The 26,197-nt window shown below is 41.0% G+C and overlaps 3 protein-coding genes across 4 annotated transcripts; 1 reads left to right on the forward strand and 2 right to left on the reverse strand.

Annotated features, from left to right (window-relative positions):
* Positions 1-3,325: 3,325 nt before the first annotated feature.
* On the reverse strand, positions 3,326-14,339 carry slc7a14b (solute carrier family 7 member 14b). Of its 2 annotated transcripts, XM_015011806.2 has the most exons (8): positions 14,236-14,339; positions 12,790-13,210; positions 11,036-11,272; positions 10,739-10,956; positions 9,702-9,848; positions 8,842-9,050; positions 7,992-8,767; positions 3,326-7,236 (listed from the first exon to the last, which is right to left on the reverse strand). In XM_015011806.2, the coding sequence occupies exons 2-8, from the start codon at positions 13,088-13,090 to the stop codon at positions 6,875-6,877; spliced, it is 2,250 nt and encodes a 749-aa protein (XP_014867292.2). In that variant the 5' UTR covers positions 13,091-13,210; positions 14,236-14,339; the 3' UTR covers positions 3,326-6,874. The 2 variants fall into 2 exon arrangements, with proteins under 2 accessions (XP_014867292.2, XP_014867294.2); XM_015011808.2 differs by lacking the exon at positions 14,236-14,339 and having other exon boundaries at positions 12,790-13,832.
* Positions 14,340-17,186: 2,847 nt separating this feature from the next.
* Positions 17,187-19,482, forward strand: LOC106932868 (E3 ubiquitin/ISG15 ligase TRIM25-like). Its single transcript, XM_088013331.1, has 2 exons — positions 17,187-18,625; positions 18,711-19,482. The coding sequence occupies exons 1-2, from the start codon at positions 17,248-17,250 to the stop codon at positions 18,809-18,811; spliced, it is 1,479 nt and encodes a 492-aa protein (XP_087869457.1). The 5' UTR covers positions 17,187-17,247; the 3' UTR covers positions 18,812-19,482.
* Positions 19,483-21,361: 1,879 nt separating this feature from the next.
* On the reverse strand, positions 21,362-23,081 carry rpl22l1 (ribosomal protein L22-like 1). The gene is made up of 4 exons (XM_015011811.2): positions 23,006-23,081; positions 21,938-22,051; positions 21,641-21,762; positions 21,362-21,569 (listed from the first exon to the last, which is right to left on the reverse strand). Exons 1-4 carry the CDS (start codon positions 23,012-23,014, stop codon positions 21,425-21,427), a joined length of 390 nt encoding a protein of 129 aa, XP_014867297.1. The 5' UTR covers positions 23,015-23,081; the 3' UTR covers positions 21,362-21,424.
* Positions 23,082-26,197: the final 3,116 nt, after the last annotated feature.

Genomic DNA, 26,197 nt, shown 5'->3' on the forward strand with positions numbered 1-26,197 from the left:
CCTGAAATGTTTCCTCGCGGTACAGTTCCAGTAAGAAGGTTCTGGGTTCAAATCCCGGCCTGGGTTCTTTCTGCATGTTCTCCTTGTGGATCTGTCCTCCCACAGCACAGAAACACGGATGTTGGCATATCCTCCTCCGTCCTGTCAGATCCGTTTACACCCATAGACATGAATACGGACTGGGATAGTATTCATGTCTATGTTACACCAGCGTGTCTGTCCGCTACTTCCTCTCTTCTCGAACAGGCAGGCTGTTGATTAATCTGAACGCTGCTGCCATCTAGTGACCGGAGGTCTGTTCATCAGTCAAGGATGAGTAAAAACGGAAAATTACTTCAAGTTTCATTGGATAAAAAATTAAACCAAAAGGCTTAAAATGCATCGCAGATATCTGATTTTATCACTCAATGCTTTAAAATCACAGAAGCCTTTTGGGGAAATATAACAAAGAATTGTAAATTAATTAAAAACATAATTCTAGTTAAAGGGTCAGTATCCTGCAAAATAAACACTTTGAGCTTTATATCATGTTATAATGTTATTCCCTCATCAAAAACATATCTGGAGTGTTACTTTAATTCTTCATGCATGTTTGAGAAATCCTGTAATCTCCATGGCAACCATTCACCTGGTTGGAAGAAGCCCCGCCTTTGAGGCGTGGCTCCTCCACAACTCAGCTCCTTCAGATTAGCCAGCAGCAATTAGCAAACACCTGGTTGAACTGTGGATCAGAAGTTAGAGCTACTTCTCAGAGCGCTGACAAAATGTTGATAAAGGGTTAATAGAGGAGCCATGTTGTGATAACTTCCTGAAGGCAGAGTTTCAGAAGGAACAGGAGCTTCTTAAAGAGACAGAAGCCCAATTTCAAGTCATTCTCAACATATATGGCATTTTTAACAACTCAAGGTAACATTTACTTGATTGGACTGTTGGAGGAAACTGGGACTATAACCCAAAGTGTGAGTTCACTTTTTGGACTTTCAGCTGCACAAAATGTTCCACTGGAAGGAAAGTTTAATGAATTTCAGTTTTTATCTTCAGGTCCACACAGCTGGACATAATCCTGTCAGGAAAAATACACAAGTTCAGCAGGTTAAACACATTCAGAAGATCTTTTTATATCGTTTTAAATCAATGCCATATTGTTATACATTTGAGCTTCTTTCATTTAGATTTTAATGACTTTTCTGTGCCGATTATAAAATGAGTTAGCTTAGGTAAATTTTAATGCTAAATATTGCTGTTTGTCAGGGGGTGGGGGGTTCCGCTTTTTATATTTACATTACTTTAAACAAAATTTATTATTCTTTTTTCTTGAAATGATTCAGAAATAAAAGTTTAATTTTACCTTAAAATAGAGTCTCAGTTTGATTTATTTGAGTCAAAATACAATTTTTCACAACAATCATTTGTTTGTTCATTTTCCCATAAAAACAAAAAATAATTTCAAAAGGTTGATGGGAAAGTTAATTCATCTACAGCAAAACAACCAGTGATGTTCTGAAGTCCTTTCCTTTGGACCTGGGGTGTCCAACGTGTGGCCCAGGGGCCATTTGTGGGCCCTGGACTGACTTTGTGTGACCTCCACCAGACTGTGGTCTGATAATGGAGCAACAGGAACTTGATGCATATGGAGACTTGTTAATTTGTTAATTTGTTAATTTGGGTAAAATTCCTACTGAAAAGTTAAAATATCCACCTACAACACTAAGTACTAACACTTTGTTTCTTTCATTCTAACATCGTAAATAAGAAATTATTGTTTGCTTTGTCTGGTGAAACAAAAAGGTCAAACTAACTAACTAACTATAACCAGCCTTTTTTGGTTCTCTTTAGATATTTCATAACTTTTACACAGAAAACAACTTTGGTGTTCCCAAATCTGCTTTTAATTTAACTTTATTACTTAAAAACAACTTTATTAACTTTATGAAATACAGAAGGTTTGAGCGCATCTCCGTCAATACTGAATTACTTTCCGAGTCTCTGCAGGAGACTTTCATGATGTGGATTATTAAAATCAGGTGTTTTCAAGCAGGAAAACATCCAAAGTATGCAGAAGCTGCAGCTGCCAAACAGTCCTGAACACATGCAGAGGGCTGAGCTGCTGCCGCTTTGCTGTTTTCTTTCTTTCACAAATGTAATGAGTCAATATAAACCAACATGCTGGTGACATCACACGTGCAACTGACAGCATTTTAGCTAACCTTAGCATTTTAGCTAACTTTAGTTTACGCTAAGGTCAGCATTGAATTTAGTAACTTTTTTGTTAGTCAACATGCTGCTGATAATCCACATCCTACTCAACATGCCTAAAGACCGACTGGGTTCAGTTACTTTTGTTTAGTTTGACTGCCGTTAATGTTCTGTGTTTTTATTTTGGTAACGGTTGCTATGGTAACAGTAACAGTTCTATCTGAGAAGGTGAAGCGCAACGAAGGAAAAGGTTAACAGCATCAAAGGCAGCTTAAATTTAACTCCAGTCATTAAGGGAACAACAAGGTAACGGCGATTGATCTACATTTGAAAATCTTAAAATGTTTGTGAAAATTCAGAACGAGCGGCTGTAGTTTTGTCTCGTTTAGCTCTGACGGTAATAAATCATCATTTTACCTCCGGCCTTCTGAACTGACTGGATGCTGCAGGAAGTCCAGCAAACATCGAGGTTCAGCTGCAGAAAGTTTCATAATCCAAAAGATTATTTTTGACAGGAAACAGCCGAACCGTCCTGGTTCTGTTCTGAACAGAACCGATGGTGCCTTAATACATCCATTATGCCCGTGATTACAGGTTGAAGATTAATATTGTTCAATTAGGATTATTTTTGAGTAAGAAATTAAAAATGGATAAAATATGTGTAAAATTATTTGGTTTCTGTCTTTAAATTATTGAGCTAATAATTTTTTTCTCCATCTTCATGTCGTTATAAACCAACTTTAATTTCAGAATGAGAAGTTTTATTTTCTTAAAGTCTGAAAGTGAAAAAAAAATCCTGATTCAGTTTTTAAGTCTCGAATTTAAGCTGAAATCCTGGACAAAAAGTTGAAAATGCAATAAAAAAGAGATAAACTTGAATATTTCAAATCATTTTTGTTCAACCAAGAATTTTTTTCTTGCTTTCCTGTCACATTTAAATGAAATTATTTATACTCTTCTGATTAATCAGTTTAGAAATATTAGACAAAACAAACTGTTCTGAGTAGCTGGAAGGCCTCCTTTCCATCACCCTAATCTGAAGAGCAGATGAGGAAACCAACCTGTTTTATCAGCAGATTGGCCGTTGCCGTGGCGATACCTGAACCTGATCAGGAAGTCAGAGAGCCTCCACGGGTCTGGAGCTTTATTGTTTTAAACATTAACAGCAAAAAGCAGGAAGAGACAATGTGAGGATGAGGAGACAGAACATCCTGAAATAGCACCAACCCGGACCAGAACCAGACCAGAACTGGACCAGGTTCTGTTGTCTTTATGATGATCCATCCATTGGTTATCAGTAGATTATAGACTGGTTCCTCTCTCTGCAAAGCAACAGTAGCTGCGTTTCCACTGAACATAAAATTACGCAACTTGAAATTACGAAAATAAATTTGAACTTTAAATTTCAAATGTGTGTGTTGTTGTTGCACAACACCCCCCCCCTTCTCTCTCTCTACTTCCTCTTCTGAGAGGAGGGAGATGTGCTCCCAGCTCTCCGTCTAACGGGTGAATTGAGTTTCCTAAATCTGCCGAGATTTACCCTACCCAGAACTGAAGTAAACTCTGTTTAAGCTGGGTGCGAGAAAGACTAGCCTGGCTTCTAACGACCTCCATCCAGATGTCCCACCCTTTTTCACCCTGTGAATTAGCCAGATAGAGCAGCCCAGAATCAGCTAGTTTCACAGAGCACACCTGTTAACGGTCGCTCTTTCTCTTATTACAACTTGCACTTGTTATTGAACCAGGTTGGTTTTAGTGACTCGGGCGAGTCCCAAGGGTGTTGTTTTAGTTTTGGCTAAAAGCAACCTATAAAACATTTTCCACTTTTTCCTCCCAGAATCAAACTTCATAACTATTTTACAACCATCAAAGAACTTTAAGGTGACTCATTAACTGAATGTCCACAACATCTTTTAGATTTTCTTGATGCTAATTATTTTATTAGTAAGGCAGTTTTGCAGGGTCAGTACAGCTTAAATCAGTAACAGAAATAATCAAATAGGTAAAATCAATAATCTAGCCTATCTTTCCCTAATGCTGACACTGTGAACTAAAAAAGGAAACTTTGAGAGAGACGGACGGTGTTTGGCACTTTGAACCCCAGAACTGGCCTGATGATGAAAAAGGTGTTGCAGCAGCAGGAGGCTCCCAGTACAGGAAGAGTACTGAGTCAGAGCGGCAGATCTCGGGCCTCAGGGTGACTTCCTCATGCTCGTAGCGGCCCTCTCCTTCTTGTCTTGCAGCTCTGTAGCTCCTTTTTCTTCGTCTCACGATCTTTCTGGTCCTTCGAGATGTAGATGAGCTGGTCTCATGGAAGGAACACACCAGTTCTTCCTCTTTGCCTTTGTTCTTTGTCTTTGTCTTTATCTTCATCTTTGCCTTTGCCTTTATCTTCATCTTTGCCTTGGTCTTTGTCTTTGGGGTCCCAAACCCAGCTGATGAGAGAAGTGCAATTTGAAGCCACATGTTGCGGGGCTAACGGGTTGGTCCCCATGTGCAGAACAGTCTTCGGCTCTGTGGCTCCGGCTCTTCTTCAGCTGCAGAGTTCTTTGTCCATCTCGATCTTGGCTCGACGCTTCCTGAAGGATCCAACCAAAGACTCCTCTTTTGCACTCACCTTATAAAGGGTTTATCCACCCTTTTAGGGCATTTGCATTGGTTAGCTTTGTTGCTGTGCCTGTCTCATTGGCTGACTGCTTGGACCGATGATCTCATATCCATCACCGTCTTGGAGACATGACCTGATGTCTGTTCTAACGACCCAAGTTGCTCAACAGTCCTCTTGTGTCTAACCTTTTCTTAGGTACGTTTTAAGTTTAGCAATAAGGCCTTAGTCACCTCCGCTCTCCCATCAGTTCCTCTTTCCACCTGACCTTTCACCTACCATCTACCTCCAACACAACATCAGTGACCTTTTGTTACAGTTACACACTTTACACCATTTCAAGTTCAATGTCAAAATCACATTTACAACCTTTTAGTTTCTCTGATTTAGCATTCATTTATAATTTTATAATAACCATTACTTATTAATTACCCTTATTACAATCATGATGTGAGTTATTACAGACATTTCTGAAAAGAAACCAAGAATAATTCATTATTCTAATCATTTGACACCATGTTACAGTTACTTCTTTCACCTTTAAGTACTTCCATAAGTATAAGAGTAAATATTCTTATAATCAAACCAACATCAACCACTGGTTAAACCAATATTGATTATTAACTTAATTATAAGTTATCATTATTAATTCAAGGATTTTACTCTGGGTTTTATCCAATTCCTCAAAATGTTTAGATTTTATTCCTTAAACCTTTAGTGCTCAAAATGAGCAGTCTGAACTATATCTAACCACATGCAGGCTGGAAACTTCCTCTTTTTCCAGGAAACCTGCTCTTCCTGTTGCATAACTCTCTTTCTGCCTGACTATGATTTTTTATGATTAAATAGAAAAAAGTAGAATTAAAGCGAGACACAATAACAACACACACAACCAGATTAATTTTATTACCGTCTGACTCTACTGTTGGGTCTTGATGTCACCTGTGTAATCAGTTTTAAAGATAACTTTATTTATTGTTATTATTAAACTAAAATCTCCAGCATGGGGAAGTGGGCTGAGCTCGACTTTTCTCGACAGTGTGAATACTTCTGCAAGACAATCGAAGTAAGGTGATCATTTAATCATTAGAAAGGCCTCTATGCTCGGACACGCTGTCAGCAGTAATCCTGTGTCCTGAGGATGTGGCGACAGTGGAAAGAAACAACACCTTTCAACAGGACACCTCCAGCAGAAACAGAACCAGTAAGAACCCATCAATCAAAACGCAGAGGAAGGTTAAAGGAAAAAACAGGAACAACAAAACCAATCATACCGTAAATAAACCAAACATCAACCAAAAACATGAGCAGCTTCTGACTGAGATGCAGTTAGATAAAGAAAATTATAACTAAATTAGAGCTGGCCACACCTGAGCTGATTATTCACAAATACTGTCAGATTTGAGTCTTTCATCAGAACTTTGGTCAGCAGTTTCCCCTCTGGCTCAGTTTCTGATAAACCATGAAGACACTGAGTGGTTTGCTGTCAGGATGTTTCTGCTGAGAGACGATGATGGTTCTTCTTTAAACAGACTGTTGGTGGTCTCAGAGGCTCAGTTTGAGCCCGTCATGTCCGTCAACATGGAGGAAACCATAAACTTTGAATAAAACTCTAAAATGTCTGTTTGATCTGCAAAGGATTTTATCATCTTTAAAGGGGCAGCATCATGTAACATCTTCTTGATTCTTTCATGTTTGAGAAATACTTCAATCTCCATGGCAACTAATCAGCTGCAAAACGCCTGGTTGGACCTAGCCCCGCCTTTGAGGTGCAGCTCCTCCCCCTGAGCTCCTTCAGACTAGTCAGCAGCAATTAGCAACCATCAGGTGGAGCTGCTGCTCAGAGCAGCGCTGGTGAAACATTGTTAAAGGGTTAATAGAGGAGCCATGTTGGGATGACTTCCTGGAGGCGGAGTTTAAGAAAGAGCAGGAGATTTTAAAGAGACAGAGACCCAATTTCAAGGTGTTAAATTACTAATTACATTTCTTTTAAGTCATATTTAATATACAGCATTTTTATAACAACTGGAAAACACAAAATTCTGCCCCTTTAAGGTTTCAGTCCTCCTATATTCAGTCATCTTCATCATCAAACCCAAAGTTGGTCCGTCCTCTGGACCTGCTGCCTCCGGTCGGGTTCTGGACTCCGGCTCCAGACTGGTACCCCTGCTGGTCCCCGTCATCCTCTGCCTGGCTCTCATATGGCTCCTCCTCCTGGTTCTGGTTCTGGTGGCGGTGCCGGCTCTCCTCCGGGGCGGACCAGCCCTGGTAGGGCCTCTCGTCCTGCTCCTGGGGGTAAAGGTCGTCGTCAGGGGAGAAGGTGTCGTCCAGGTTGTCGTCGTAGCGACGGTAGGAGCTGGCGTGGGCCTGCTGCTCGCGGGCGTCCAGCTCCAAGGTGCTGTGCCAAACGCCGTAGCAGCCGTAGATCAGCAGGCCTGAGGGCAGATTTACCAAACTCTGTTTCTGAATTATTTACCAACAGAGACACATTTTACAGAATAATGGGCTTCTAGAAAAACATGCAGAATATTATAAAATGTTTAATACTGCCCACTTATCCCAAACTGCTAAAACTCCGCCATCATTCAGAGCAGCTGTTAGAAACCGGAGGCCTGATCGCAAACGACCCAAACACTGAGCAGAGTCGGACCAGAAACTCAAAATGTCCAAATTCAGTTTGAATTTTATCGTTAACAAGTTAATTTAATGCCAGTGCTGCCACCTGGTGGGCAAAACTTTTCAAATAGCTGCACAATACATCAAATCACATTTGTCTTAAAAGTATTTATTTGTGTGATTTTGCAACTTCAAAGAAGCATTTAGATGCAATATTTTGTTAGATACCATATTTGGACAAACATGCAAATCAAATTCTGCATGGCAGAAACAAACATGGACTGTTGATTGGACTGTTTCTGACTCCGCCCACATTTGAGTTCGCTCCAAAATATGTCAGGTCTACTTATTCTAACCATCAAATAAAAGGGTGAAAAGACACAATAAGTACCACAAAATTAGGAAATAAGATTCAACTGAATTTCACACCTGAATGTATCTAAATATTTATGACTTAAATTTCCTTTAAATATAATTATTTCCTCTTTGTTTGCAGCATTGTGTACTGAGATGTAGGAAGGTTTTGATGCTACATTTCAAGTCCAACATGAACAATCTGAAGGTTTGAACTCACCTATCAGACACCAGATGGTGAACCTGGCCCAGGTGAGAGAGGACAGTTTCAGCATGAGGTAACTGTTAACCAATATGGCCGCCGCAGGAACGAAGGGAACACACGGCGCCATGTAGGGCAGCCTCTGCTTGCTCTCCGGCTGCTGTATGATGAGCATCAGGAGCTTGGCCAGTGATCCCAGCATCAGTGTCGCCATCAGGCCTGAAAACACGGCCGCGGCGCCTGAGCCCTGCTCCACACCAAATATGACGGTGGACCAGAAGAGGAAGGACATGAAGAAGAGGGACAGGGTGCATCTGGTGACGATCCGGCCGGACGCGGGGGTTGGGCGTGCCGTTGAGTCGGGGATTCCCAGCCGGAGTCGCAGGGTGTAGTAATGGCCGCCCAGAAGTCTTTTCAGCAGAGAGGGAGATCCGGTGTGGAAATGCGAGTCATCCGCCTCGCCTTCAGTCCCGCCAGCGTGGTAGGAGGATCCGTCACGGTCGGAGCCTTCCATCATGATGTGGTCGTCTTTGGTAGGTTCATCTCCAGCGTCCTTGATGTTCTCCACGTCTTCCTCTGAGATAAACTGGTGTGTGTCCGTGTCTTTGTCGGGCTGGTAGCGAAGCAGCAGCACACACACACTAACCAGGGTGTAAGCCAGCAAAGTGCCAATGGACATCATCTCGATCAGGTCGCGGAGGCTCACCAGGAGAGCCAGAACGGCGGCGAAGCTTCCCGACACCACACACGCCACCGCTGGGGTGTGTGTGAGAGCTGAGACATGCGTCAGGAACCTTCAGATACACACAAAACAGAAAATTAGCTTTTGTTTGTTTTATTACGTTGGGTGCTTCAGCTGAGTCTTCACCTGAACAGCAGTCCATCGCGGGCCATGGCGTAGATGACCCTCGGCATCGGGAACAAGGAGCCCAGCAGTGAGACGGTGAGTCCAGCTATGGAGCCAACAGCCACTGTGTATTTTCCCCACATGAAGCCGTGAACAGCAAACATCTCCATGAGTGGAGCGGATCCATCGATCAGGTTGTAGGGAACCATAAGAGTGAGGATCACGCTCACCTGGAGGGAAACAAGGACGACCACAGCTAGTGTTTACACAAAGCTGCTTAGAAATGAGGACCAGTCAGGGGATGATGTGGTGGAGCAGCGGCAAAGCACGACCCGCGAAGGGAGGCCTCAGTCCTGGTGGCGGTAGTCACAGGTTCAATTCCAGGCCTGGCGACATTTCCCAGATGTCTTCCCTTCTTTCATTACCCTATTTCCTGTCAAACTACTTTCAAATAAAGGCCACCAGACCAACAAAACCATTTAAAAAAGAGATGAGGACCAGTCAGAGACTAAACATTCAAGGCATCCAGACCCAGTTAAGATTTTGAATATCAAGGCAAAACCAAGACATTAACACACCAAGTCAAGATCAAAATGACAGAGTCCCAACAGCAGGACCAGATCAGAAATACAAGGTTCCAGATCCAGTCCAAAGATACCAAACATAAAGATTTTAAAGGGTCCAGACTGAGACCAAAACCAGGTCCTCCGAAACCAACAACTCAGTACCAAGAGCTCAATACAAAACAGAAAATACAAAAGCTGTTTCCTAATGATTTCTTAAGGGGAGAAAGTTATTTGCAGCTAAACCTAATGAATAAAACGCCGAGCAGCGTTTTGACTGTTTTTTTAAGGTTTAAAGGTGAACATGTGTGAACTGACCGAGACGTAGGCGGTGAGGCAGGTGACCAGCGAGGCGGTGATGGCGTAGGGGATGGATGTGTTGGCATTTTTCGCCTCCTCTCCCGTCGTTGCGATGATGTCAAACCCAATGAAGGCGTAGAAACACGTAGCAGCACCTTTCATCACCTGAACAGGGAACAATTACAGAAACTGATAAAGTAGCATCAAACCCTGATAGAGAAAAAAATAAGGAGTAAAACTGAGACACTTTAAACAAAAGATGGCCAAGACTGAAAAATGTTTTCAACGTGAGCAACAATTAAAACTGGTTCCAGGAGTCATACACAAAGTGCATGAAGGGAAATTTTATTGTTTCCAGTCAAATTAAAATCTCATTAAAGATATGAGCTTAAGCATTTTGGACTATTTGATAAAAAGAGAAGCAGCAGTACATTTCCACCAAACAATCCCAGAAATTTTGAAAGTTTGAAAAGTCAAAAATTTTGAGGTTAATCTCAGAAATGTTCTAGAAAAAAACATGGAAATTTCAGTTAGAAAAGTGGCATATTTTCTAGAAACAATCTGATTTTTTTTTACTTTTTTCCAAGATTTTTCTAAAAAATTTCTGAAATCAATATCAAATATTCTGAGTTTTTTTTACTATTAAATTTTTGACTTTCCAAACTCAGAAATTTCCTGTTTTTTCTAGAACATTTCTGAGACTTTTTGGCAGAAATATACTCCTTTTTTTCTATCTATGGTCCAAATACACTGTTGTACTTTCAAGACGACAAGAGTTTAAAATATCTTTTAAATATGTCCTCCTTTAAATTAACAGTAGCTGTCAAAGTGTGAATGTTGTTTTCAGTTGAACTCAAATAATTTCAGATTTTGGATCGCGACCATGTGAACGGATCCATGTGACCGGATCCCTGTGAACGGATTCATCATGTGACCGGATCTCTGTGAACGGATTCATCATGTGACCGGATCTCTGTGAACGGATTCATCATGTGACCGGATCCCTGTGAACGGATCTCTGTGACCGGATCCGTGTGAACGTGGCCACGTCTCACCCCGGACCAGCCGTACGGCAGGAACCTGCCGCCCTCCCAGTTGCTGGCTGACAGGAAGAAGAGCCCGGCGATGATCATGAAGGCCCAGACAACGACGTTGACAACGTTTAGGACGTTATTGAAGCCCACAGAGTTTTTCACGCCGAGGGCGATGATCACTGTGACCAGCAGGGCGATGAACAGGGCCAGCAGGTCGGGATACGTGTCCTCACCTTTACCTGAACCCACAGGAAGAGAATGAATGACTTTCTGGATCAGATCCACAGCAAACTCCAGCAATGAGCTGCAGTCACTGACCGAGTCCCCGGAGCGTGCCCAGGTGTGTCATCATGTAGGTACTGATGCTGTGATTGGCCAGCGAGTCGAACATGCTGCTGAGCGCCGACGCCCCGGCCGCCGTGCCGATCAGATACTCCAGGATCAGATTCCAGCCGATGAAAAACGCCACAAACTCGCCGACCGTCACGTAGCTGTAAGTGTACGCCGAGCCCGTCGTTTTAGGGACCCGGACCCCGAACTCTGCGTAGCAAACTCCTTCAAGGAAACCCAGAAACATGACAACAAATGAATTCAAGTTCTGACAAAACCATCCAAGTTGCTAATGAAAGACTGTAATTAGGCAAAATGTTATATCTTTGTTGAGAATTTGAAAATGGATAGTAGCTGTTTGAAGAATGTAAGTTGGACTAAAACCATTTTTAAATTGGTGCCAAAAAGGTTGGAAAAAATGAAATGACAGAAGTTCCAAAAATACGAACAAGAATTAAAACTGAATGAGAAAAATGTGCCGATAACTTTAACAGTTATTGCCAAAGTCAAAGACAACAAAGTTCAACAAATTCTAATAAGTCAGTCCCCAAATAAACATCAGATAAAAAAACAGTGGAAACATGTTGGGTGAAAAAGCGAGAAGGCCTGTGTCACTTCTCATGTTTCGTCTCAACTGTCATTTCACCAAAGCAGCAGCAAATATATTCATTCATAAAACAAAATGATAAAGTTTCCCTGTTATAAACAACAACAGAAATAAAAACAGCACAGGAAAAAACTTATTTTAACTCATCGTTTCTGTTTTTTAGGCTAGTGGAAGCGCTACTGCAGCACAACAAGCTGCTACAGGAAGCTAGAAAAAAACAGAATAAACTAACAAACTATTGAGATCATACAAAAATATTGTTAATGCTAACATCTTTACATTGAACATAAAACAATATGGACTATAACTAAATTTTCACCTTTTTATGTACAAGGTAGCATTAACCCTGTAGCACAGATAGCTGCTCCAGGAAGCTAAAAAAGCAGCAGATTAAATACTGAGATTCCAATAAAAGCATTATTAGAAGTGGCATTTCTAAAGAGGAGGACAAAACTGAAAAATACAAACCCGTATTTTCACTTATTACGCTAGCTTAAAAGCTAGCATTGGCACTAAAGCAAAGCTAGTTGCTAAGGACAGTTAGAAAAGCCTGCAGACCTCTGAGGTAAAAACAAGAATATGATTAACTCTATAGCGGACAAACCAAGGAATAAACTGCTTTCCTTTTTTTTGTTCAGGCTAGCATTAGCACTGTAACACAGCTAGCTGAAACAGGAAGCTAGAAGAGTAGCAGATTAACAAAAATATTACTGATTGTAGCATTGTTATGACGGACGTAAAGAACAAAATTACAAACTCTACACTTATTGTTGCTTCATACATAAAACCATAAAAGCTGGGGTTAGCATTAGCGCAGTTAGCTGCTATAAACTTAGACAATTACAGTTAAAAACATGAAAACAACTTTCAGAGGAAAAAGAAATAAGCACTTTATTTCATTTTATTTGTACATTTGTTTTATTTTTTCTGATTTCTAATTTTCCTGATAGATTTAATGCTTACAAAATACTTTCATTTTATTGTTTATATGAAAGGGAACTAGGGACACATAATTTCCCTTCCAGATCAATAAAGTGCCAATTCCTTTATTTTTCTCTAATCAGTTGGTTTGTGTTGGTAAAAGTTCATTTCTAAACGTGATCTCTGAGTTTCCGTCATGTTTGAGGCCGTTTACCTGACAGTATGGAGGCCACCGCCGCAATGATGAAGGACAGGATGACCCCTGGGCCGGCCATCGCCTTGGCGACCAGCCCGGCCACCACGTACATCCCGGTGCCCACGCAGCTGCCCACGCCCAGCGACACCAGGTCCAGGGTGGTGAGGACCTTGGCCAGTCCCACGCCGGAGCCCTCCGGCAGCTCGGTCAGGTCGTCGGCGCCGTGGGCCATGGAGCCCACGGGTTTGGTCCTCAGCAGGCGGGAGCTCATGGCGAACCAGGCCTCGCCCGGCGACAGCCGACCCAGCCACGCCGCCATCGCTCCACCTGCTGATCACCTGCCGATGTTAACGGGCTTCACAGCCTGCCTGACATCGCTCCAGTCTCACCTGGACCGCACCAGAACCGGCTTCCAGAACCCAGAGGAAGAGGAGAGAAGCTATGAAGACACAAAATGACATGTTGTAAATTTCACTGAACGCTCAGATGGATTTCAGACGGAGGTTGCTGGAACGGAGCGGTTCTGCTGGTTTCCATTAACACTGGTACCACATTCCTGAACTGGTTCCAGTTCAGCACAGCAAAAGCCTGGAAGTGTTTCCAACTCTTCTCTCTCCTTGCTGAGATTATTTCACTTTTCTTTCAGGTCTGCTTTTTCCCTTTCAGCCTTTAATTTAACATCCTGCCTCGGTTCCTGTGGACCTGCTGGATTTTTATTCATTATTTTACAATAATATGAAACTTATTTGTTCTGTTTAATTTTAGTCAATACGGGTCAAAGGTTATTGCTTGTCTGTTTCTGCGTCATTTCAGAAGATGTTAAGTCCAGGTGTTCCTGTTTCTTCTTCGTGTTCTTTTTGTACTTCATCTTCTTCTCCTCCTCCTCAGTTGTTTTCTAGCTCATTCATCAAAGATGCATCTTGTTTGTATTTACTGACAGGATCCTCAGCGGTTAGCAGATCTGCAGGATTTGGTGAATTCTGGGGGATTTTCTGCATTAAAATAATTTTGGCTTTATATATAATAAACACACATTGTAGTAAAATCCATCTTCATTTGTGCTTTAAAATGAGCAAAATATTAATAATTTGCAGAACCAATATTGAGTCCTGCCTTCGGGGTTCTGGTTCTGTGAACCGTTGGTTCCCAGTTGGTTCCCAGTTGGTTCTGCTGCTCTGCTGTTCTTCTGACCCACTAGAGCGAAACTCGCTCTCTGAAACTTTAATGACGCCGTGGATCAACTTTCACAGCGGAAAACTACAACAAACCAACTTCTGCTCCTGTTAAAGTGCAGCTTCACTCGTCCAGGTGATAAAAACAGAAACACCTGCGACAAACGGCAGCAGATTAAAGCAGCAGCAGCAGATTAAAGCAGCAGCAGCAGATTAAAGCAGCAGCAGATTAAAGCAGCAGCAGCAGATTAAAGCAGCAGCAGCACACCTGAGCACACAGGTAAATACTCACTGGCCGTGTCTCCGTCCTGCTGCACAGCGGGTTTGAGGCGCGGCGCTGCAGAGCCGCTTTTAGCCTGCAGACTGGCATCATGTGACCAGGCTGCTGAAATATTCAGCATCATGTTTGATGTTTGTTTCTGTGGGAACTCAGCAGGTGGAGAAAAGGTTTCAGTTAATTATCTGCACAGTAACATGGACACTTTCAGGATTCATTTCTGTTTTGATGTTAATAAAATAATATGAAGGATATAATCTGAGTTAAAGGATCACCTGTATAAGTTTCCCTATTGGTCAATCAGTTGCTATTGAAGCAATTTATTTAAGATAAGATGATTTATTTGTTTCCCCTGGGGAAAGTTTGACTTAAAAGAAAGAACAGTGAGACAAAGACAAAACTTCAAATCAATAACAATAAATATATAAAATTCACAAATATTAAACAAACATATAAAGTATTTCAAGATAAACCAGCCTTTTACTACAGAATACTGTAGTTTTATACGTTTAAATTTGTTTTTAAAAGTATATTTTATGAAAAACAGCACTAACCTGCAGTGAAATTCTAACTTTTTTCACTACATTCTGAACAAAAAACAAAATTATATTAAATATATTAAATAAATTAAAACGAAAAACTAAATGAAAATCAGTTTAATACATTAAGTAAAGTTAATACATTTAGGGCAAATAATAAAATAAAAAATTAATCTAAAATTAAAAAAAGACTGCAGCTGAATTTTTTTTAAAAGCTCTATTAAATTAAGTGAAATTATTATAATTATTTTAATTAAATTTAAAAAATATAATTTAATAACTAAATTAGAAGTGAAATAAAGAAACTAAATTCATCAGAGAATATTTCAGTGTTTTCTGACGGTTCAAAGTAAATAATGCAGCATAAAACTGCAGAGCCCGTCAGGCCCAGAGCTGGATGAGGTGTGTTGTTTTAATCTGGTGGTAATCTGATGCTCAGAGTCAGATTACAGCCTCACCTGCAGGCTGCAGGCCTACGGAGGAAACGGGACACCCAACAGAAAAATACTTCAGTCCAGCAGCTTGAAGTCAAAGATTTTAGGTTGTTTTCCAACAATCTGGATGCAAATATAATTTATTAACACCAACCTGAACAGGAGAGCATCAGGAGGCGGATCGCTGTGCCACCAGAGCAGAGCTTGCAGCGCTGCAAGAATGGCAGCAAGGACACTTCTGTCCAAGGAAGTCCAGAGATGCACAGCAGAAGACATGAGTCCACCACAACGTCCAACTGAAGCCGGACTGAAGAGCTGATGGAACCTTTAAACTCATCAAAAGTTTAATATCCTTCATGTTGCTGATGAAGCTGCATCATCGCTTTGTTTTTACTGCAAACCTTCTCAGCCCAACAGGGAGGCGTCGTTTTGTTATTATGGTTCTCAGTTATTATTCAGTTTTAATTTAGTTTTCCATCATCAAACTGTTTAATCAGAGGCGCAAAAAGTGGGTATGCAGTGAATGCAACGCATAGGGGCGCAGCACCAGAGGGGGCGCCAAAACCCCGTCTGGAGGGGGCGACGCGCCAATTATTATGGCGGGGGGGGGGGCGCTGATTTATGTTTTCGCATCCACCTGAATAATGTGTAGTTGCGCCACTGTGTTTAATGACGTTCACATGAAAGTGGAAAAACCACAGTGGTTCCAGTCTGGCCCAAAGTACAGGAACTTCTTTGTGTCAGTAGAGCAGATTGAAGTCATGTGGGGTTCCACAAGGTTCACTCCTCGGGCCCTTCCTATTTTATATCTACATGCTCCCACTAGCTCAGGTTACAAGTTTCAGGAACACCGGGACATTTCTCAACGGTCTGGTTGGTCATCAGGAACACCGGGACATTTCCCAACGGTCTGGTTGGTCATCAGGAACACCGGGACATTTCCCAGAGGCCTGGCTGGACATCAGGAACACCGGGACATTTCCCAACGGTCTGGTTGGTCATCAGGAACACCGGGACATTTCCCAGAGGCCTGGCTGGACATCAGGAACACCGGGACATTTCTCAACGGTCTGGTTGGTCATCAGGAACACCGGGACATTTCTCAACGGTCTGGTTGGTCATCAGGAACACCGGGACATTTCCCAGAGGTCTGGTTAGTCATCAAGAACACCGGGACATTTCCCAACGGTCTGGTTGGTCATCAGGAACACCGGGACATTTCCCAACGGTCTGGTTAGTCATCAAGAACACCGGGACATTTCTCAACGGTCTGGTTGGTCATCAGGAACACCGGGACATTTCCCAGAGGTCTGGTTAGTCATCAAGAACACCGGGACATTTCCCAACGGTCTGGTTGGTCATCAGGAACACCGGGACATTTCCCAACGGTCTGGTTAGTCATCAAGAACACCGGGACATTTCCCAACGGTCTGGTTGGTCATCAGGAACACCAGGACATTTCCCAGAGGTCTGGTTAGTCATCAGGAACACCAGGACATTTCCCAGAGGCCTGGCTGGTCATCAGGAACACCGGAACATTTCCCAACGGTCTGGTTGGTCATCAGGAACACCGGGACATTTCCCAACGGTCTGGTTGGTCATCAGGAACACCGGGACATTTCCCAGAGGCCTGGCTGGACATCAGGAGTCCAACCTGGCTGCTTGCCTGGTGCACTCAGGATCGCCTAGGGACGTGACCCAGGGTCGGGTTCACATTTATTAAAAAGCAATCCATATCGTTCATGCGGCTCACTCTGTTTTCTGCCTTGCTGAAGCTCCCACAGAATCCAGTTGCGATACTGAAAAGAAAGGCGCCCCTGACCCGAGGCTGTCACAGCATTGCAGAGACACACCAGCTGCAGATGCCTTCAGTGAACTGATTACATTTTAGATTTCTAAGTCAATTGTTTTGAACAAAGAAATGTTGTGATGACAGTTAAACCTGATATTCCTCTTCTTCCTGCTCTGAAACACGCCTTGCCGCCGGGTGGAGCCGAGGTCTGCTGAAGGTGAAAGCTGGTCGAATCACACAGTCACTGTGACTGAGAGCCGGAATGGAGCAGAATCAGCTGGACCAAGAAACTTTCTCCTGTCCGATCTGTCTGGATCTACTGAAGGATCCGGTGACCATTCCCTGTGGACACAGCTACTGCATGAGCTGTATCGAAATCCACTGGGATGCAGAGGATCAGAGGAGGATCCACAGCTGCCCTCAGTGCAGGGAGACGTTCATACCGAGGCCTGCTGTGAAGAAAAACACCATGTTTGCAGCTTTAGTGGAGCAAATGAGGAAGACTGGACTCCAAGCTGCGCCTGCTGACCACTGCTATGCTGGACCTGAAGATGTGGCCTGTGATTCCTGTACTGGAAGAAAACTGAAAGCCAGGAAGTCCTGTTTAATCTGTTTGGCCTCTTTCTGTGAGAAACACCTTCAGCCTCATTATGATTCAGCTGCATTTCAGAAACACAAGCTGGTGGAGCCGTCCAACAACCTCCAGGAAAACTTCTGCTCTAAGCATGATAAGTTGTTGGAGATCTTCTGCCGCACTGATCAGAAGTGTATCTGTTATCTCTGCACCATTGATGAACATAGAGGCCATGAGACAGTGTCAGCTGCAGCAGAAAGGACTGAGAGGCAGAGAGAGCTGGAGGAGAGGCGAGGAAACATCCAGCAGAGAATCCAGGACAGAGAGAAAGATGTGAAGCTGCTTCAGCAGGAGGTGGAGGTCATCAATCGCTCTGCTGATAAAACAGTGGAGGACAGTGAGAAGATCTTCACTGAGCTGATCCGTCTCCTCCAGAAAAGCAGCTCTGATGTGAAGCAGCAGATCAGATCCCAGCAGGAAACTGAAGTGAGTCGAGTCAAAGATGTTCAGGAGAAGCTGGAGCAGGAGATCACTGAGCTGAAGAGGAAAGACGCTGAGCTGGAGCAGCTCTCACACACAGAGGATCACAACCAGTTTCTCCTCAACTACCCCTCACTGCCAGCACTCAGGGAGGCGACACACTCATCCAGCATCAACATCCGTCCTCTGAGACACTTTGAGGACGTGACAGCAGCTGTGTCAGAGCTCAGAGAGAAACTACAGGACGTCCTGAGAGACACATGGACAAACATCTCACTGATGGTCACTGAGGTGGATGTTCTACTGTCAGAACCAGAACCAAAGAGCCGAGCTGGGTTCTTAAAGTATTCATGTGAAATCACTCTGGATCCGAACTCAACACACACACAGCTGGGCCTGTCAGAGGGGAACAGGAAGGTGACGAGGATGAATCAACATCAGCTTTATTCTAGTCACCCAGACAGATTCACTAATTATTCTCAGGTTCTGAGCAGAGAGAGTCTGACTGGACGTTGTTACTGGGAGGTGAAGTGGACCGGGTCAGTTTGTGTTGCTGTCGCCTACAAGAACATCAGCAGAGCAGGAGGTGAGCTTGAATGTAGATTTGGACGCAATGACAAATCTTGGGCTTTAGATTGTCAATAAAAAGGTTTTAAATTTGTTCACAAAAGCATCTGGACCTCCATCTCAGGTCCAGTTTCCTCCAGACTGGGGGTGTATCTGGACCTCAGAGCAGGTCTTCTGTCCTTCTACTGCGTCTCAGAAACCATGACGCTGATCCACAGAGTCCAGACCACATTCACTCAGCCGCTTCACGCTGGGGTTGGGGTTGGTTTAGGAAGCTCTGCAGAGTTCAGTAAACCCAACTAGAGTCCCTCTCCTCCCTCTGGTGGATCCGGGTTCATGGTTCTGATGTCTCTGCTGTTCGGTTCTTCTCTGGTTTAAATGAAGTTCTCTGTGTTCCAGGATATCACTGCTGATGTTTTCTTTCATTATTATATGATACAGAAATATTTCTCCACATGACCTTCGAACTTGTCTGGGCTCTGATAGCTTTAATATTTGTACAGATTTTTTTAATATTCTGGTTTCTTTTCAGTTGTTCTACAAAACAAATGTTGTTTAAATCATTTGGAATTGAAGTGAACTGGACTTACTTCTGTTTTCCTTATTGTGATCCAAAGAAAACACAGAAAATCAACTTAGAAATTATCCTGTTTTATTCTAAATTCCTTAGATTTAAATGAGAAAAATTCATGTCTGCTTTTCTCTTTTTGGTTTTCTTCAATAAAACAACTTGATTACAGAGAAATGTGGAACTTTTTCTCTTCATTATGACAATAAATTGTGAGTTTTGTCATTTTTATTTTTCTCTTATTTTGCTTGTTTTTACCTTTTTACTATGGACCTTTTTGTGTCTGGAATAAAGATTTGATTGATTGATTGATTGATTGATTGATTGATTGATTGATTGATTGATTGATTGATTGATTGATTGATAAAATGCAGAAACATTTGTTCAGTGTCTCATGATGACACCTAGTGTAATCCACTGTGGTGGGTTTAGTTTTAAGGTCTTTATGTTTTCCAGTCATGGTGAAACGTATTGGGATCAAAGCCCACATGGTTCAGTAAACCACGGCCCTGATCTGATCTGGATATGTTAGTTTGATCTTTGAAACAAACCAAAAGCTACTAAATCTGTGGAAAATTCAGAATGTTGTGAGGATTTGATTTGCCCAGACTCATCATGATTTCAGAGAACCACACAGATTGCTGCAGCCGCTCTGTTAACACTAATGACTCCAAATGAGCTGCTCTTCTGATCACCTGACAGCCCTTTGACCTTCAGATTCCTCAGATTGGACTGGCCATCAGGTGACTGTGGTTCTGTGGGTAGAGTAGTCGTCTTGTGATGGTTGTAGGTTCGATTCCAGCTTCCTCCTGCTTCATGTCGACGTGCCTCTTGACATGAAGCTGTAGGCAATTCGACTGAACCCCAAACTGCCTACCGATCTGTGTATAAATTTGTGAGTGGATGTGACTCTAGTGAAAAACGTTTTGAGTGGTCAAAATGATTGGAAAAGCGCTATATAAGTCCATTTAAAAACAGGCTACGTTTATTCATGTTTCTATAGCAACAGCGGTCAAGCCAGATCACTTCCGGTTCTTATTCGATTCACTCTAGCTGCTAACAACGTTTTTTACAGTTATTTTCATTTAACTTGTTTTAATATAAATAACTTTGTACTTTTTGTTACGAATGAATAAACGGGAAGTTTATTCATTCGTTCTAAAGCAACTTAAGCAACAGAAACTGTTGTAAAGCCGTTAAAAAGACACGTCATTTTCAATTAACACATTGGTAATTCGAGCGAAAAAAAATCGACATTGCATGCGCAACGATTCAGACTAGCCAGCTTTTATTTTGATATGCTACTTCCGCTTATGCAGCTAATTTGCATGCTATGTGTTAGAATTAAACATTTAGTTAGCAGAGTAAATATTTAATTCTAAACCAAACATTTAGTTTGAAAGCTAAATATTTATCCTGTAAATTAAGTATTTAGTTTGAATCTCTGACATAAAAATGTTTGAATAACAAGGTGAAAACATGACTTTGAAAAATTATCTCCCAAATTGATTTCTCTGACAGGCTAAATAAACCAAAAATATTGCTCTTATTTTACTACTCTATAACTCTGAGTAGTCTCTTTGTCTCTTTGGACACAGTTCTGTGCATCTTTTACTTCCAGCTCTTTTTGTGTTGGTTTGTTTTCAGAACCCTGTTTTTATCCAAAGAAAAGCTTTTAGCTTTTATGAACAATATTCAGAACAACTAATGGAAAAATAAATGTTTTTCTCTCTTGGCTTCTTTCACTTCCAGTCGTTTCGTATTAATTTACATCTTTTGGTAATATTCTCAGGTCTGTTCTGCGTGTTGCATCAGATTTATCTGCACCTTTTATTTGAGTTTTTCCTTCTGTCGCCTCTTAATGCATCTCTGGAGTTTTTCTGGGTGTGTTGCATTCCTCATTTATCTCTACAGCTGCAGTTAAACAGTTTAAAACAATCATTTCTTGCAGTTTCGAGGCTGGTCTATGCTCGTTCTCTCTACATTCTTTCACAGCTTTGTATTTTAGATTGAATCTTATTGCGCCATCTGTTGGCAGGTAGATGAACTTACACTCCCGTTTTTCTACTGGACTTTTTTAAAGGGAAAAAAAAATAAAAATTGTTCTTCATTTTCATATCTGATTGTGTAACTGTTTTTACAGAGAATATTGTATTTGTGTTCAGATGATAAAAAACATGAAGCGAGTTATTGTTTTCTCCACTTTTATTCTCCTGCACACAGAAATGTGCAGAGCTGCTCTGCAGCTCTTCACTCATCAGCCTCAGACTCTTCGTCGTCCTGACTGATCTGGAAGTAGCGCAGCTCGTACGTCTCCTTGTCGGACGCCACCACCCTCAGCCAGTCCCGCAGGTTGTTCTTCTTCAGGTACTTCTTGGTCAGGTACTTCAGATACCTGCCAGAAAAGACGACGGGTCAGTTTTTCTGTTAACGCCATCTTTGACAGCATCAGCAGGCCTCTCTTACCTCTTGGAGAACTGTTTCTCAGACGTTACGTTGATCTTGTTCTTCATGCGGCCGACCTGGACGATGTTCCCCAGGTTCCCCGTCTTCCCGTTCACCTTGATCCGCTCTTTCAGGAAGGTTTCCTGTCACACAGAGCACAATAATGCGCTAGGGAAGAGAACCCTAGTCGACCCGGAGCTAGGGAAGGGAACCCTAGTCCACAGGCAACATTAGCTGCTAGCAAAACCAGTAAATTCAATGTTGCTATGGGAACTGTGACAGCTGTTGAGGTCACATCTATGGGCAGAAGGGACTTACAAAGTTTGCGGAGTCCAGGATGCCGTCCTCCACTGGGTGGGTCAGATCCAGAGTGAACTTCCAGGACGGGGCCTTTCTGGACTTCTTGCCTGCAGCGGCTCTCTTCTGTTTAACCTGCAGCACAAAGCAGCAACGTTGCCTCCATGAATCACATCCTCATTTATCCAATCCAAACCCGTCACTCAAGCTCTCTGAATCACCTCTTACTGTGAAAAATTAGCATTAAAATAAGGATGGAACTGTAAAGTAATGGTTACTGGGAATACTTTGGATGATGAAGGACTAGGTCGGGCATCACATCCTGCTATACACTAAACTTTAAATTAATACCCAAAACCACAATCATGCTATTGTTATTCTACATTTAATGATTTGCAGCTTGTTTTTTTTAATTTTTTAAATCAGACATGGAACAAGATAATTTTCTGATTGCACTACAAAAAACGGTAAATAACGTTAAAGTATTATTGATACTAGAAAGAAGAGCTCAAACCATTAATCAGATTAATGGGGACAAGTCAATGACAAACAATTATGAACTTAAGTAATAAATTGTTAAGAGTGTAGATACTAAAAGACGCCATTTGCTATAAGTATGCTATAAGCATACTTATAGCAGTAATTCTGCCCGAACTGTACAATACATACATTTAGGGAAACAAATGTAAAGGTTTCAGCTTATTGATTTAGGTATATACATAGTGTACTGTGTAAGTTGCAAAAAAAAAAAAAAACTACGACAAATAAGCCGAAATGACTACAAGGCAACGAGCTACCTATCAACCAAAACGAAGCACGTTAAAGATGTATCTGAATAGGTAAAATAATTCATAGAGAAAATCCAATATTTTTTTTACGGAGTCTGGTCTACCGGCAGACTGATACTGGAACACGTGTACAGGCTAAAGCTAACTGCCCTTTTTCTACACTCCTTATTCATAAAAGCAATTAAAATCACACAAAACGTACTCTAACACAAACAATCTATATATGTTTTAATTAAAGAGACAAACAACAACTAAAATCATATCTATAACATTAAATGGATGAGGAGCGAACCGGACTCACCGGCGCCATGTTGAGACCAAACGGGAAAAGGAAGAAACGGATGTGACGCACAAGGACGTAGGACGCCCGACTTTAAACGCCTTTCCCAAATATGGTCAATGTCACATCTGCCAAAAATAATAGGATACATGTGAAAATAACAATTTACAACCTAATGATCAGGGGTAGGTATCACGTAGCTACATTTACTTGAGTATTTTTTAAAATGTAATTTTAGGAGTAATTTTACTACAATATGCTTTTTAGTATTATTTAATAATTTTTTGCTTTATCAAATAAAGAACAAACATATTTTAATAAAATATACACCAGATCCAGATACAAGCCTACAGTTTATGTTGAAATGAGACCTCTTGTTTGTAGACGAGCTTAATTTTTCTGATATTATTTTCTATCTGCTAAACCCTTTGTGCTATTTGGGAATAAAGAACATACAGTAGTCAGTTGACATACTTTACCTTGTGGTAATATAAATTGCCTACTTTAAATATTACTTTTATAAGTTTATTGTGGAAAAAACTAATTGAAAAAGTGTTTTTTTTTTTGTCTGAATTTATTATTTTGTAGTTATGTTACTTATTTGTATGATCCCCCCCTTATTTTAGTCTTTAAAATACGAGAATTTGCACATAAAATAATATTTTCTCCGTCTGACAGTCAGTTAGTACTTAAGTAGCCTTTTTACAAAATACCTTTGCAGTCTTACTTGAGGTATTTCTTAGTGATGCATTTTACCTGACACTTTGTTACTCCTGAGTATAATTTCTGGGTTCTCAACCCATCTTTGCTAATAATGTAGCAGATGTTTTAATAATTAAGTAAACACAGATTTTAATGTGTTTAACTTGGAAACAGCAGCTAAACATGATTTTTCTCCATAAAAGAGGAAAGTTTGGACACTGCAGGGTGGAAGATGTTTTCCCTTGTTGGTCCAAAGGTCAGTTGTTGCCAAACCAGGCCTGATAATAAACCTGCTGAGCCTGTTCAATCATTGACCGCTCCCTGCCTCTTTCAGCTCCATTCATTCAGCCGCACCACGTCTCCGAGCCTGCAGAGGAAATCAGTCGTCTGCATGAGTCACAGAAACCATAACTTCACCCTGAAAGGAAAGAGCTGGAAAAACGAAAGAAAAAGAAGAAGCATGCATTCATTTTTCCAGTGAGCAGAAGGGAGTGATTCATCTGCATGCTGGGTGTTGCAGCCATGGCTTCAAATACTACAACACAGGAGAAGAAGAAAAAAACACTTGAAACAGGAACTTCTCAGGGCCTGTAATTGAGGAAATAACACAATTCTGGTTTTATTTCTACCACACTGTTACAAATAGCTTTCTGGAGTCTTGATTTCAAAATCAGCACCGCAGGGTAATAATAATTATAGAAATATTGAATTCTGCGCATTTATTTTGATTTTGGAACTTTGAATCAAAGAATTACTTCAGATTATATATAACAAGAAAGATGAATGAAGAATTATTCACATAAATATATGTCCTGATACATATAACGGGGGATAAAAGCTTCTACGACAGTAGAGGAATCTTTCAGTATTCAGCTTTATTTGAAGTAAATATATATTGACTCAATTTCAAAGTTGTGTTTGAGTAACAACAGCATCAATAAAATAATCAACACACTGTGAGCAGGCTGTTTTATTCCTTAAGTGCCTAGTGGTGCTAATTAGCATCATACTTAAGTTTATACTAATGATAGATGCTCTGTGACTGGGAACAAAAACACAATACATTTTTTTAACATAAAATCAGACTCTAAAGTATTAAGATGGCTGCAGAAATCCGGCTATTGATAGAGAAAATTTTTGTCTAAGAAAAACATTAAGAGGAATTCTTTGAAAATGTCACCCGAGAAAACGTAAAAAACCCTCTGTAATAACCGTAAATATGATTTCATGTTAATCACTGTAATGATTCTGCAAACAAACACAGACATCAGTTATTTCTATTTATTTAATGCATTAATAAATACAAACCTGTCTTACCAACACATCCAAATAAATGAGAATACAATTAGTTCCTTTCAGGACAGAAGGTAACTTATTACATTTACTTGAGTAACTTTAGTTTTACCACATAACACTTTTTACTTAATGTTTAAAACTAACAGATTTTACTTATTTGACGTCAAATTACAATGTTTTAGCAAAGGGTGTCAAAGTGAGACTTCTTGTTTGTACACAATCTTTGTTTTATTCTCCATCTGCTGAAGCAGCTCAGATATTTAAATACTGCAAACATCGTGGCTAAGATGTGTTGCACTGACAGACTTTACCAACGGCAGGTTTTGGTTTCAGCAGCTTTATGTTTTGTTTGCTTGAATTTTTTTTAAAATACAGAATTTTGCATAATTATATTCACCTAATTACATAACTTTCACAAATCAAAATACTCCAACTTTTCTGTTTTTAAGTGTAAAGTTACTTGCAGCGGCGGCTCCTTTTTGGCAGCCGATGTTCCAGTTCAGGTCCGATCAGTTCGGCGCTGATCACACCGTAATCAATACATTTATTGGTTCCTTTAGGCAAAGACGACCGGAACCGAATCCAGATGGAAAAGTGAACCGACTTTGGACTTGATGCATCTCAGATGTTCAGCAGATCACTGTGGAAACTTCACCTCTGACCTCAAGCAGTTTGGATTTTGTTCTTGTCTTCCAGAAAAAAAAAAATCTGCATCATTTTTTTATTAATCTGACAAATTATAGACTTGGGAGTGAATCCTTTTTAAATCCAGTTAAAATTCTTCACCTCCCCCAAACTGCCTCAATCTATGTTGGTCGTGCAGTTTACCACTTTTTCCTTCCACTAAACTTTCCATTAATAAACACTCAACTTCAATATAGCACTTATGCAAGATTCTACATTTGAAACTCAGATGTGTATAAATTTCACTGGAAAGTTTAGTGGAAGGAAAAATCCTCAACATTTAGAGAACTTCATTTTGGGTTCTCCGTTCGCCACAATCAAAATCACAAGTTTGACATTTTGAACAGAATTACAAAAAGTTTAATTGATCTTGTCATTTATTGTATGGAGTCATTTGCACATTCCTGCAGCATCATGAGCAGTTTTATAGAGAGGCTAGGATACTGATGCTAACACTTCCTAAGGTTCCAGCTGTAGAAACAGTCTCTGCAGCATTAAAGCACAAGTTATAAATCGCACAAACAAAACTGA

Source organism: Poecilia mexicana, unplaced genomic scaffold, assembly GCF_051168715.1.
Source record: "Poecilia mexicana isolate PSO_F unplaced genomic scaffold, ASM5116871v1 scaffold_15, whole genome shotgun sequence".
In the NCBI taxonomy this organism is placed as follows: Eukaryota; Metazoa; Chordata; class Actinopteri; order Cyprinodontiformes; family Poeciliidae; genus Poecilia; species Poecilia mexicana.